This window comes from Bos grunniens, chromosome 19 (assembly GCF_055505025.1).
Source record: "Bos grunniens cultivar Pamir isolate PY7600 chromosome 19, Bosgru_T2T1.0, whole genome shotgun sequence".
In the NCBI taxonomy this organism is placed as follows: Eukaryota; Metazoa; Chordata; class Mammalia; order Artiodactyla; family Bovidae; genus Bos; species Bos grunniens.
The window spans coordinates 44,831,351-44,843,647 of NC_141183.1; the positions used below are offsets into that span (position 1 = coordinate 44,831,351).

General features: G+C 37.4%; 2 protein-coding genes across 13 annotated transcripts in view; one reads left to right on the forward strand and one right to left on the reverse strand.

Moving 5' to 3' along the window:
* NF1 (neurofibromin 1) overlaps positions 1-12,297 on the forward strand; it is a 257,608-nt gene that overhangs the window by 212,564 nt on the left and 32,747 nt on the right. For all 12 annotated transcript variants that reach the window (XM_086360180.1, XM_086360182.1, XM_086360194.1 and 9 more), the window contains 8 exons: positions 529-731; positions 4,716-4,909; positions 5,951-6,091; positions 6,252-6,531; positions 9,802-10,016; positions 10,202-10,263; positions 10,417-10,531; positions 11,267-11,368. In XM_086360180.1, coding sequence (XP_086216306.1) covers positions 529-731; positions 4,716-4,909; positions 5,951-6,091; positions 6,252-6,531; positions 9,802-10,016; positions 10,202-10,263; positions 10,417-10,531; positions 11,267-11,368 — 1,312 coding nt within the window. The remainder of the gene's footprint in view (positions 1-528; positions 732-4,715; positions 4,910-5,950; positions 6,092-6,251; positions 6,532-9,801; positions 10,017-10,201; positions 10,264-10,416; positions 10,532-11,266; positions 11,369-12,297) is intronic.
* Positions 1-12,297, reverse strand: part of EVI2A (ecotropic viral integration site 2A) — a 38,783-nt gene that overhangs the window by 9,723 nt on the left and 16,763 nt on the right. The window lies entirely within an intron of this gene.

A 12,297-nucleotide genomic window follows, 5' to 3' on the forward strand; every position in this document is an offset into this window, starting at 1 on the left:
AAAAATTGTTTGACCTCTAGTTTGTAGTATAAATTGTAGGACACCTAGAAAGAAATTTGGTAGATTCTAATGAAACATTTTAGCATTCTAATTTTATGAGGGCCATCTCATTTCTTGTGCTCCTGGTCATAACTGGATCTAGTGAGCAGGGGAGCCACAATTTGAGTTTTGGCCTCACTGAAAATATGGTGTGCCTTATTCTGACTTTCTTCATATTGACTGATCTTAAGACCGTAAAATTCTCATATTTTATATCCCAGTGGAATGTCTTTTAGAAAGGCCTTATATTCGCTGTCGTTAGGAGCCTCAGAGTTCTCTTCTGATTATGTGGAGAATTTTCCTTTAAAAAAATACGATTGCGGGGTATTTGGGATTTACCATAGAATTACAAAATCTTATCTCCGATCGATCATAAAATTTTTAAATAGTTGATCTATGCTTGGTAACAGAATCATAAGTTGTATGTTATTAAAATTTTGAAATTATAAGAAAAAAGTTTAAAACAACTTAATTTGTGTTTTCTCCTAGGTCAGCTGCCTATAATCTTCTGTGTGCCTTAACTTGTACCTTTAATTTAAAAATTGAGGGCCAGTTACTAGAGACGTCAGGTTTATGTATCCCAGCCAACAACACCCTCTTTATTGTCTCTATTAGTAAGACCCTGGCAGCCAATGAGCCACACCTCACCCTAGAATTTTTGGAAGAGTGTATTTCTGGATTTAGCAAATCTAGTAAGTAATGATTTTTTTTTAATATTAACAACGATTCTAAGAAGATTCAAAGATAGTCCTTTCATTTCAAAATTTGCCAATGAAATCTTTAGTATATTTCCACTTATTTTTATTTTTTGTCTTACTGAAGAAACTTTGTGGTAGATCACATTGAGAAATCCACAAAAATTTGGCAATACATGCACAGTGGGAAGATTTTGATATCTTCTGTGTCTCTGCACCACTTACAAAGTGTTTTCATACCATGTTTGAGATTAGCGTATTTCTCTTCTTAGCAGGTTATTCCAAATGTGTAAAATATCCATGTTGTCCCCTTGATTTTAGGGGGGTAGTCATTTTCTCTTTACTTCAGGTTGAATTTGAACTGTGATTTTATTGTTTATGTATAGTTCATGGAGAATGCAGTGGCACGAAATACAAGGTCCAGAGTCAACTCCTGACTTGCCTTTTGTAAATGTAAATTTAACATCTATTCTTTATGTCTATCCATCTTCAGAACCTGTAGTAATATAAATGTTGCTCTTCTTCCAGCTTATTTCCTGACATTTTCTTCCCCTCCCTTTCTCTCTCCATAATACATAAAACTTTTTAATACACTCAAACACATTTCTTGACTTTTCTGTGTTAATTGAAAGCTTTGGAAATTCAGTAAGACCAGATCACTGTGTATTTTTACAGCAAGAGATGTAGGATTATAACTCTAAAAAGAAAACATGTAAAACTGACAAAACAAGACAGGTATAAAGCTTTATTAAGACAATATTAACAAAGGTTTGAGTGAATGGACACATGTATTGTGTTCCTGGATGAACAGTTCTTACCAGATTATTATAATTCAATTCAGTCCCTTTAAAATAGCTGTGAGAGTTGAGGATTAAGAATGAGGTAGAGCTTTAAATGATTATGCTATGCATTTCACTTGAAAATACAATAGCTAAGAAAATATTGAAAGGAAAGAAAAACTGAGAGGGGCTTGTAGTCAAAGCTAAGGTTTTTCCAGTAGTCAAGTATGGATGTGTGAGAGTTGGACCATAAAGAAAGCTGAACGCTGAAGAATTTATGCTTTTGACTATGGTGTTGGAGAAGACTCTTGAGAGTCCCTTGAACTGCAAGGAGATCAAACCAGTCAATCCTAAAGGAAATCAGTCCTGAATATTCATTGGAAGGACTGATGCTGAAGCTGAAGCTCCAAGCCTTTGGTCACCTGATGCAAAGAACTGAGTCATTAGAAAAGACCATAATGCTGGGAAAGATTGAAGGCAGGAGGAGAAGGGGACAACAGAGAATGAGATGGTTGAATGGCATCACCAACTCAATGGACCTGAGTTTGAGAAGCTCTGGGAGTTGGTGATGGACAGGGAGGCCTGGTGTGCTGCAGTCCATGGAGTTGCAAAGAATAGGACACAACTGAGTGACTGAACTAAACAGTAATTAAAATGAGTATTCAAAAGTTAGCAATCAGATCACTTTAAGAGAAGCATATTGATAAATAAGTAACACAGACTAATAGGGGGAAGGTTAAATCACTTCAGAAATGAGGCTGAGAAATGAATCAAGTTGGGTCTTCATCTTAACCCCAAACCACAAGATGATGCCAAAATAAGTTCTAACTATTTTTAAGAATTGAATATAAAAACTGGAACCATTTAAGAAAGAGGAATAATATTTGATTGCTTTCTGGGTGAGTAAGGACTTATGAAACAAAAAAAGTAATAGATTGAAGCAAAGGAAATGGTGAAAGTTCACTAACAAATTTGAAGAAATTCAAACTGAAAGAAGTGTTGTTCAGTCACTCAGTCGTGTCCAAATCTTTGCAACCCCATGGACTGCGGCACACCAGGTATCCCTGTCCTTCACCATCTCCTGGAGCCTGCTCAAACTCATGTCCATCGATTCGGTGATGTCATCCAACTGTCTCATCCTCTGTCATCCCCTTCTCTTCCTGCCTTCAATCTTTCCCAGCGTCAGAGACTTTCTAACGAGTCAGTTCTTCACATCAGGTGGCCAAACTCTCGGAGCTTCAGCTTGAGCATCAGCCCTTCCAATGAATATTCAGGACTGATTTCCTTTAGGATTGATTGGTTTGATCTCCTTGCAGTCCAAGGGACTCTCAAGAGTCTTCAACACCACAGTTAAGAAGCACCAGCTCTTCAGTGCTCAGCCTTATTTATAGTCCAACTCTTACATCCATACTTGACTACTGGAAAAGCCATAGCTTTGACTATTTGGACCTATGTTGGCAAAGAAAGATTTAAAAAAATTCAGTGTTGATGTCTTTGGAATTGTGAACAGGAGCAAGTTTTCTACAAAGTAGTTTGGACGTGGATATGGAGAACCTTAAAGATGTTTACAGCTCTTGGACTCATAACTCCTAAGGAATTTATCCTAAGGAATTAATGTCCATATGTTTATCATAGCATTATTTTTTATTTAGGTTTTTAAAATTCAGGTGTATCTTATCATCAATAAAGTGCCAAAATCTTAAATAATTTGATTAATTTTTACATGTGAATACATTACAAAACCATCTCCCAGGTCAAGATATGGAACATTTCCAGCATCCAGAAATTTCCTCTCTGGCAATCCATTCCCCACCAAGAGTAACCACTGTTATCACCTCTCTTGCCAGAGATTTATTTTCCATACTTTTGTGCTTCACTTAACATTACTTACAATAGCAAAACGCTGAAGCAATCTAAAAGTAAACACTGAGGAACCAATTACATTATTCTTCTATGTAATCTACATATCATGAAATAATATGAGGCCATTAAAAATGTTTTTGGTACAGAATTTCAATTTGGGAAGATTAAAATGTTCTGGAATGGATAGTGTTGATGGTTGCACAACAATGTGAATATACTGAATTCCTGTGAACTGTACACATTAAAATGGCAGGTTTTATGCTATATATGGAGAAGGCACTGGCACCCCACTCCAGTACTCTTGCCTGGAAAATCCCATAGATGGAGGAGCCTGGTGGGCTGCAGTCCATGGGGTCGCAAAGAGTCGGACACGACTAAGCGACTTCACTTTCACTTTTCACTTTCATGCATTGGAGAAGGAAATGGCAAGCCACTCCAGTGTTCTTGCCTGGAGACTCCCAGGGACGGCGGAGCCTGGTGGGCTGCTGTCTATGGGGTCGCACAGAGTCGGACACGACTGAAGCGACTTAGCAGCAGTAGCAGCAGCATGCTATATATATATATATATATATATATTAATATATATATATGTATATTAACATGATTAAAAAATGCTTTGGGTACTCTTGATGAAGTTATATAGAGGAATCTTTGCATTAATTTTGTATCTTTTTGTAAGTTCGGAGTTACTTCAAAATAAAAAGTTACAAATTGTCCTTCCTTGAAAAATTTTTAATGTTGAGTAAATCTCAGTATAATACATAGTGAAATAAACATTCAGAGCATACTGTGTGCAGAAACCAACACAATATTATAAAGCAATTATCCTCCAATTAAAAGTAAATTAAAAAACATATTCTGTATGTAGCATAACCCTAATTTTTGTGGAGAAGTTGGGATGGGTTACATACAGTATCTCTGCATAGATTTGAAAGCCTATGGAGAAGTCAAGTGAGACACCAGTATATTGATATCAGTTTCATTTTTATGATGATACTCTCTGTTTATCAAAGTTCCTATGATTACCAATATTCCTTTTAAAATGAGAATAAAGTGAGAAAAATTTTAACTAGAAGAGAAGCTATTAAAAGGGAGAAAAGTAAGATAAAACTTTTCAAAAATCGGCTTAATGACTTTGGAGATTACGTTCTTTAAGGCTTGTTCTCTTTCTTCATCTCTGCCTTCAGTAATATATTTGCCAAGTCTCTTTTCTCCAGGCCTGATTCTAGGTTATGGTCTTTTCCTTTTACCTTTTTTCCTCCCAATCTTTTATTTTGAAATAATTGTTGATGTCATTTTTGTGGACCATCTGTGCTAATAATGTAATTTTTCCCCCCAGGTATTGAATTGAAACACCTTTGTTTGGAGTACATGACTCCATGGCTATCAAATCTAGTACGTTTTTGTAAGCACAACGATGATGCCAAGCGACAGAGAGTTACTGCAATTCTTGATAAGCTGATAACAATGACCATAAACGAGAAACAGATGTATCCATCTATTCAAGCAAAAATATGGGGGAGCCTTGGGCAGGTATTGAGTTTTCTCAAATATTTATCTAGTACCTCCTTGGTACAGATATTAATTTGATACCCACATTGTGCAAAGCACTGCACTAGGGATACAGCTATAGAAAAGACAGTTCCCTTTTTCAAAAAGCATGCCAGACACCCACCTAATCCCTGATCCACTTCAGAACTATAGGAGTCTGTGTCTCAGAACCAGAGAAAAGCTAATTATTCTAGCACTCTTCTCCATAGCGTTATTACAGTCGCCCCACAGAGTCCTCAATGTGCAGAACCCACAGGCGTTGAGGGCCAGCTGTACTATGCCATTTCTTAAGTGAGGGACTTATATCTGCAGGGGGTCCTGGAACTAATCTCCACAGACACCAAGGGATGGCTGCATGTAGAATTTAACTGTGAAAATCTGATACTATTTCTCATAAGTAGTGCATTATAGTATATTCTGGTATCCTGTATACCACAGGTGTCAGTAAATGTTTGCTAATGATGTTATTTGGGCCTCCTGCTCTCACTTATAGTTCATTTTTAAGAATGCCAATATTAAAATAGTATAATGTAATTTCTATCTGATAAGAATTATGCTACCATTTCTTCAAAGTAATCACTTAAGGAGGCAATACCCTTATTCAGATAATGCTGCAAATCCTCCACATTATTTTAAATGACCTTGGAGCCAGTTTTGTAGCTCTGCAAAACATTTCAGTACTTGATGTCATTTCTTATATTTTAAAATAATTGTACCTTATACTGCTGATACACTATTGTCTTAGAGAACAGAGGTGCTTTAAAAGTGAACGAAAATAATATATGTAGAGATTTTAAATTTTTGAATACCAGTCTCTGAAGGAATTGAGTGACTGTTCTCATCCTTTTCTGGATATTTTATGATAAATTTCTGACAAGTCTCTAAATAAAACCTAGTGTTGTGGAGGCCTCAGGTAAACCAGAATTTTCATGTTGATTGGACTGCTCCTTGAATTAATTTTAAGTTAAAAACTAAGTTGGTAGAATGGCTAAAACATAAGTTAATCTTTCCCTCTTCCACTAGATTACAGACCTCCTTGATGTTGTACTAGACAGTTTCATCAAAACCAGTGCAACGGGTGGCTTAGGATCAATAAAGGCTGAGGTGATGGCAGATACTGCTGTAGCTTTGGCTTCTGGAAATGTGAAATTGGTTTCAAGCAAGGTAATCACTTTTCCTTTGCCTTCTGGGCTATGGTTTGATGTATCTGTTTGGGGTTTTTTTATCAGGAGGTTTTTTGTTTTATAACAATCATTTTAAAAAGAAATTTTTTGTGATAAAACTTTTTAGCTCCCTTTTAAAAATTTTTTTTGCTTCTTTACAGGTTATTGGAAGGATGTGCAAAATAATTGACAAGACATGCCTATCTCCAACTCCTACTTTAGAGCAACATCTTATGTGGGATGACATTGCCATTCTGGCTCGCTACATGCTAATGCTGTCCTTCAACAATTCCCTGGACGTGGCAGCTCATCTCCCCTACCTCTTCCACGTTGTTACTTTCTTAGTAGCAACAGGGCCACTCTCCTTGAGAGCTTCCACACATGGATTGGTCATTAACATCATTCACTCTCTGTGTACTTGTTCACAGCTTCATTTTAGTGGTAGGTTCTAGGAAAGCACTGTGTGTTTTTACCAAATCCTTTCCCCATTTTATACCTATAACAATGCCTGACTTAGCCTAGATTACCTATTTATTTATTAATATTACGATGCCTTCACACCAAGCTGCTTATTTAGATCTATAGTAATGACATGAAATACAGTCGAAATAGAAAAAGAATGAATTACTTTCATTCCATCTCAAGCCACAGCTGAGATGTTCTATGCACATTTTTCATGGAAACTCTTTAAGTTATCACTTAAGCTAAAAACTCAGCACTGGTTGACAGTGTTGCTCTCCTAGTACGAATTTGTTTAGTTCAGTTCAGTTCAGTCGCTCAGTCGTGTCCGACTCTTTGCGACCCCATGAATCGCAGCACGCCAGGCCTCCCTGTCCATCACCAACTCCCGGAGTTCACCCAGACTCACGTCCATCGAGTCAGTGATGCCATTCAGCCATCTCATCCTCTGTCGTCCCCTTCTCCTCCTGCCCCCAATCCCTCCCAGCATCAGAGTCTTTTCCAATGAGTCAACGCATCACATGAGGTGGCCAGAGTACTGGAGTTGCAGCTTTAGCATCATTCCTTCCAAAGAAATCCCAGGGCTGATCTCCTTCAGAATGGACTGGCTGGATCTCCTTGCAGTCCAAGGGACTCTCAAGAGTCTTCTCCAACACCACAGTTCAAAAGCATCAGTTCTTCGGCGCTCAGCCTTCCTCACAGTCCAACTTTCACATCCATACATGACCACAGGAAAAACCATAGCCTTGACTATACGGACCTTTGTTGGCAAAATAATGTCTCTGCTTTTGAATATGCTATCTAGGTTGGTCATAACTTTCCTTCCAAGGAGTAAGCGTCTTTTAATTTCATGGCTGCAGTCACCATCTGCAGTGATTTTGGAGCCCAAAAAAATACAGTCTGACACTGTTTCCACTGTTTCCCCATCTATTTCCCATGAAGTGATGGGACCGGATGCCATGATCTTCGTTTTCTGAATGTTGAGCTTTAAGCCAACTTTTTCACTCTCCACTTTCACTTTCATCAAGAGGCTTTTGAGTTCCTCTTCACTTTCTGCCATAAGGGTGGTGTCATCTGCATATCTGAGGTTATTGATATTTCTCTCAGCAATCTTGATTCCAGCTTGTGGTTCTTCCAGTCCAGCGTTTCTCATGATGTACTCTGCATAGAAGTTAAATAAGCAGGGTGACAATATACAGCCTTGACGTACTCCTTTTCCTATTTGGAACCAGTCTGTTGTTCCATGTCCAGTTCTAACTGTTGCTTCCTGACCTGCATATAGGTTTCTCAAGAGGCAGGTCAGGTGGTCTGGTATTCCCATCTCTTTCAAATTTTCCACAGTTTATTGTGATCCATACAGTCAAAGGCTTTGGCATAGTCAATAAAGCAGAAATAGATGTTTTTCTGGAACTCTCTTGCTTTTTCCATGGTCCAGCGGATGTTGGCAATTTGATCTCTGGTTCCTCTGCCTTTTCTAAAACCAGCTTGAACATCAGGAAGTTCGCGGTTCACATATTGCTGAAGCCTGGCTTGGAGAATTTTGAGCATTACTTTACTAGCGTGTGAGATGAGTGCAATTTTGCAGTAGTTTGAGCATTCTTTGGCATTACCTTTCTTTGGGATTGGAATGAAAACTGCCCTTTTCCAGTCCTGTGGCCACTGCTGAGTTTTCCAAATTTGCTGGCATATTGAGTGCAGCACTTTCATAGCATCATCTTTCAGGATTTGAAAGAGCTCAACTGGAATTCCATCACCTCCACTAGCTTTGTTCGTAGTGATGCTTCCTAAGGCCCACTTGACTTCACATTCCAGGGTGTCTGGCTCTAGGTCAGTGATCACACCATCGTGATTATCTGGATCGGAAGATCTTTTTTGTACAGTTCTTCTGTGTATTCTTGCCATCTCTTCTTAATATCTTCTGCTTCTGTTAGGTGCATACCATTTCTATCCTTTATCGAGCCCATCTTTGCATGAAATGTTCCCTTGATATCTCTAATTTTCTTGAAGAGATCTCTAGTCTTTCCCATTCTGTTGTTTTCCTCTATTTCTTTGCATTGATCACTGAAGAAGGCTTTCTTATCTCTTCTTGCTATTCTTTGGAACTCTGCATTCAGATGCTTTTATCTTTCCTTTTCTCCTTTGCTTTTTGCTTCTCTTCTTTTCACAGCTATTTGTAAGGCCTCCCCAGACAGCCATTTTGCTTTTTTGCATTTCTTTTCCATGGGGATAGTCTTGATCCCTGTCTCCTGTACAATGTCATGAACCTCAGTCCATAGTTCATCAGGCACTCTATCTATCAGACCTAGGCCCTTAAATCTATTTCTCACTTCCACTGTGTAATCATAAGGGATTTGATTTAGGTCATACCTGAATGGTTTAATGGTTTTCCCTACTTTCTTCAGTTTAAGTTTGAATTTGGCAATAAGGAGTTCATGATCTGAGCCACAGTCAGCTCCTGGTCTTGTTTTTGCTGACTGTATAGAGCTTCTCCATCTTTGGCTGCAAAGAATATAATCAATCTGATTTCGGTGTTGATCATCTGGTGATGTCCATGTGTAGAGTCTTCTCTTGTGTTTTTGGCAGATGGTGTTTGCTATGACCACTGCATTTTCTTGGCAAAACTCTGTTAGTCTTTGCCCTGCTTCATTGCATATTCCAAGGCCAAATTTGCCTGTTACTCCAGGTATGTTTTGACTTCCTACTTTTGCATTCCAGTCCCCTATAATGAAAAGGACATCTTTTTTGGGTGTTAGTTCTAAAAGGTCTTGTAGGTCTTCATAGAACCGTTCAGCTTCTTCAGCATTACTGGTTGGGGCATAGACTTGGGTTACTGTGATATTGAATGGTTTGCCTTGGAAACGAACAGAGATCATTCTGTTGTTTTTGAGATTGCATCCAAGTACTGCATTTTGGACTCTTTTGTTGACCATGATGGCTACTCCATTTCTTCTGAGGGATTCCTGCCCGCAGTAGTAGATATAATGGTCATCTGAGTTAAATTCACCCATTCCAGTCCATTTTAGTTTGCTGATTCCTAGAATGTCGACATTCACTCTTGCCATCTCTTGTAGATAGGGAGTTAATTGATGAACATGAAGCTAATGTATCAAGAGGGTTGATTTAGGGAGCACTGTTAGGTAATTTGATATGATATTCAAATTTTATAAATTCATAATAAAATATGTGACACTAGGATTTTTAAAAAAAAATTGTATCTTTAAAGTCTTTACTTGTTCCTTTTGTCTTTTATAGAAGAGACCAAGCAAGTTTTGAGACTCAGCTTGACAGAGTTCTCATTACCGAAATTTTACCTGCTATTTGGCATTAGCAAAGTCAAGTCAGCTGCTGTCATTGCCTTCCGCTCCAGCTACCGGGACAGGTCATTCTCTCCTGGCTCCTATGAGAGGGAGACTTTTGCTTTGACATCCTTGGAGACAGTCACAGAGGCTTTGTTGGAGATCATGGAGGTATAGAAGGCAAAATGATAAGAAGCTAAACTCATTTTTAAAAATCCACTGGTACTGTATAGAAGAAATACTGTTTTATTCTGTTTTGCACTTAATGCTTAAATAAAAACATTCCCATAGACTGTGTTTAGAATTTTCTAGAAATATTTATGTACATAAATATATTTAGAGTATCTTTTTTTTAGGCATGTATGAGAGATATTCCAACATGCAAGTGGCTGGACCAATGGACAGAACTAGCACAAAGGTATGTCCCACATTTAAGTTGCAAAAGTATGTGTACTGTTGAAAAGATAGATATTACTGCATAATTGATATTCTAAGTAATTATTCTATGTATTTATATGTATATATATAAACACAAAGGTTTTCATAAGCTCTTTGAATTTTTTAATTGTAGATTTGCATTCCAGTATAACCCGTCCCTGCAACCGAGAGCTCTTGTTGTCTTTGGCTGTATTAGCAAACGAGTATCTCATGGGCAGATAAAGCAGATTATCCGTATCCTCAGCAAGGTACTTCCCCCCCTCTTCCCAAATATTTGTGGTTCCCAAGTTGTAAATTATATCTTGAATTTTTCTAAGGGACATTTAAATTTGAATTTAATAAAGTATCTTATATGTTGTTTATTGAATCTTTAAAAATGGGTTTTGATTATTATAATTCTTTGAAGTAAAGCCTCTCTAGAGAAGATATCTTAAAAAAATTAAGTATTTCTTTTGGCAGAAGGTACTCTTACTGTTTTATTATAAGCATTTTACTAGATGGTAAGACGAGCCTTACCTTTCTAAGGTGGCTCAGTGGTAAAGAATCTACCTGCAATGCAGGAGAGGCGGGTTTGATCCCTGGATGGAGCAGATCGCCTCGAGAAGGAAATGGCAACTCACTCCAGTATTCTTGTCTGGGAAATCCCGTGGACTGAGGAGCCTAGTGGGCTACAGTCCATGGGGTTGCAACGAGTCAGACACGACTTAGCGACTGAACAACAACCACAAAGACTAGCCTTGTGTAAAATTATGTAATTTGTAATTGCTATAACAATGCCTGACTTCCTATATTAGCATATAATATAGAAATACTTCTTAAAAAGATTCCAAATGTGCTTACTAGCTACCAAGATCACCACAGCATTGGAAATAATCCTCGCACTTATTAAATAAAGAATTGTTCTGAAATAATTCTGAAATTCAGTTTAGGAGTAAATGTTTTGTTTCAATGAAAGTAACATAAAAATTCTGTTTCTCTAAAAGGCTCTTGAGAGTTGCTTAAAAGGACCTGATACTTACAACAGTCAAGTTCTGATAGAAGCTACAGTAATAGCACTAACCAAATTACAACCACTTCTTAATAAGGTAATTACTGTGTAGAAAATGAGTGCATTTATTTTGGGTGTTAGTGTTAAATGTTATTTTCTTTCAAAGAGTTCAGAAAATAAGATGGATAGAGAAATTATAAAGAAAAAACTATAGTTAAAGTAGAATGTCTTACCTTAAAATTCAGTTGTTTTATTTACATTAGAGGAAGAGTAAGGATGGAGAATATGTTCTTAAGTGCTTAGGTATTGGCTTATCAGTGCTTAAAGAAAAGATGGATATAAATGCTTAATTCTTTCATCCAGTTGAGCATCTGCTATGTGCCAAGTACTGTTTTAGGTGCTAGAGATATAATACTGAACAAAGCCAATAAAATTATCTGCCTTCATGGAACTTTAATTCTGGAATGAATGCGAAAGTTGAGGAGTGGCTAGATAATAAAGTGATTAAAATACATGATACGTTAGTTGGTGATCATTGTTGTGGAGAAATGTAAAGCTGGGGTAAAGCACACCTGATAATCAAGGGAGTTTGGGTGCTAAGTGAAGATAATGTTTAAAGGAAATAAGATAATAGCAGCCACTGTTTTAGGATGGTCTGAGCTCATCTCAGCTTTGTGACCTCAGGCAGGTCATCTGTATAACATCTGGACATTATGTTTCTACATTAATAAATTGACTAAGTAATGGCATAGTATTATCTTCCAACTCTAAAGTTGTATTCTGTGAATTGAGTACAAAGATACGCCAAATTGAGAGAGATTACATAGAAATAAAGACCTGTATGTTCTTCTTCTTGAGCTATATGTTCTACAAACATTCTAAAATGGCCAAATTGGGGTTCTTTTGCTATTCCAAAATTGATATTTTTGTGTGCACAGTTAGAAAAAGACGCTGTGCAATGCTAACTGTAAGGTCAAACTGAATGGAATGCGTCTGGCCCAGATGGTTTTTAAAAAAGTCTTCCAG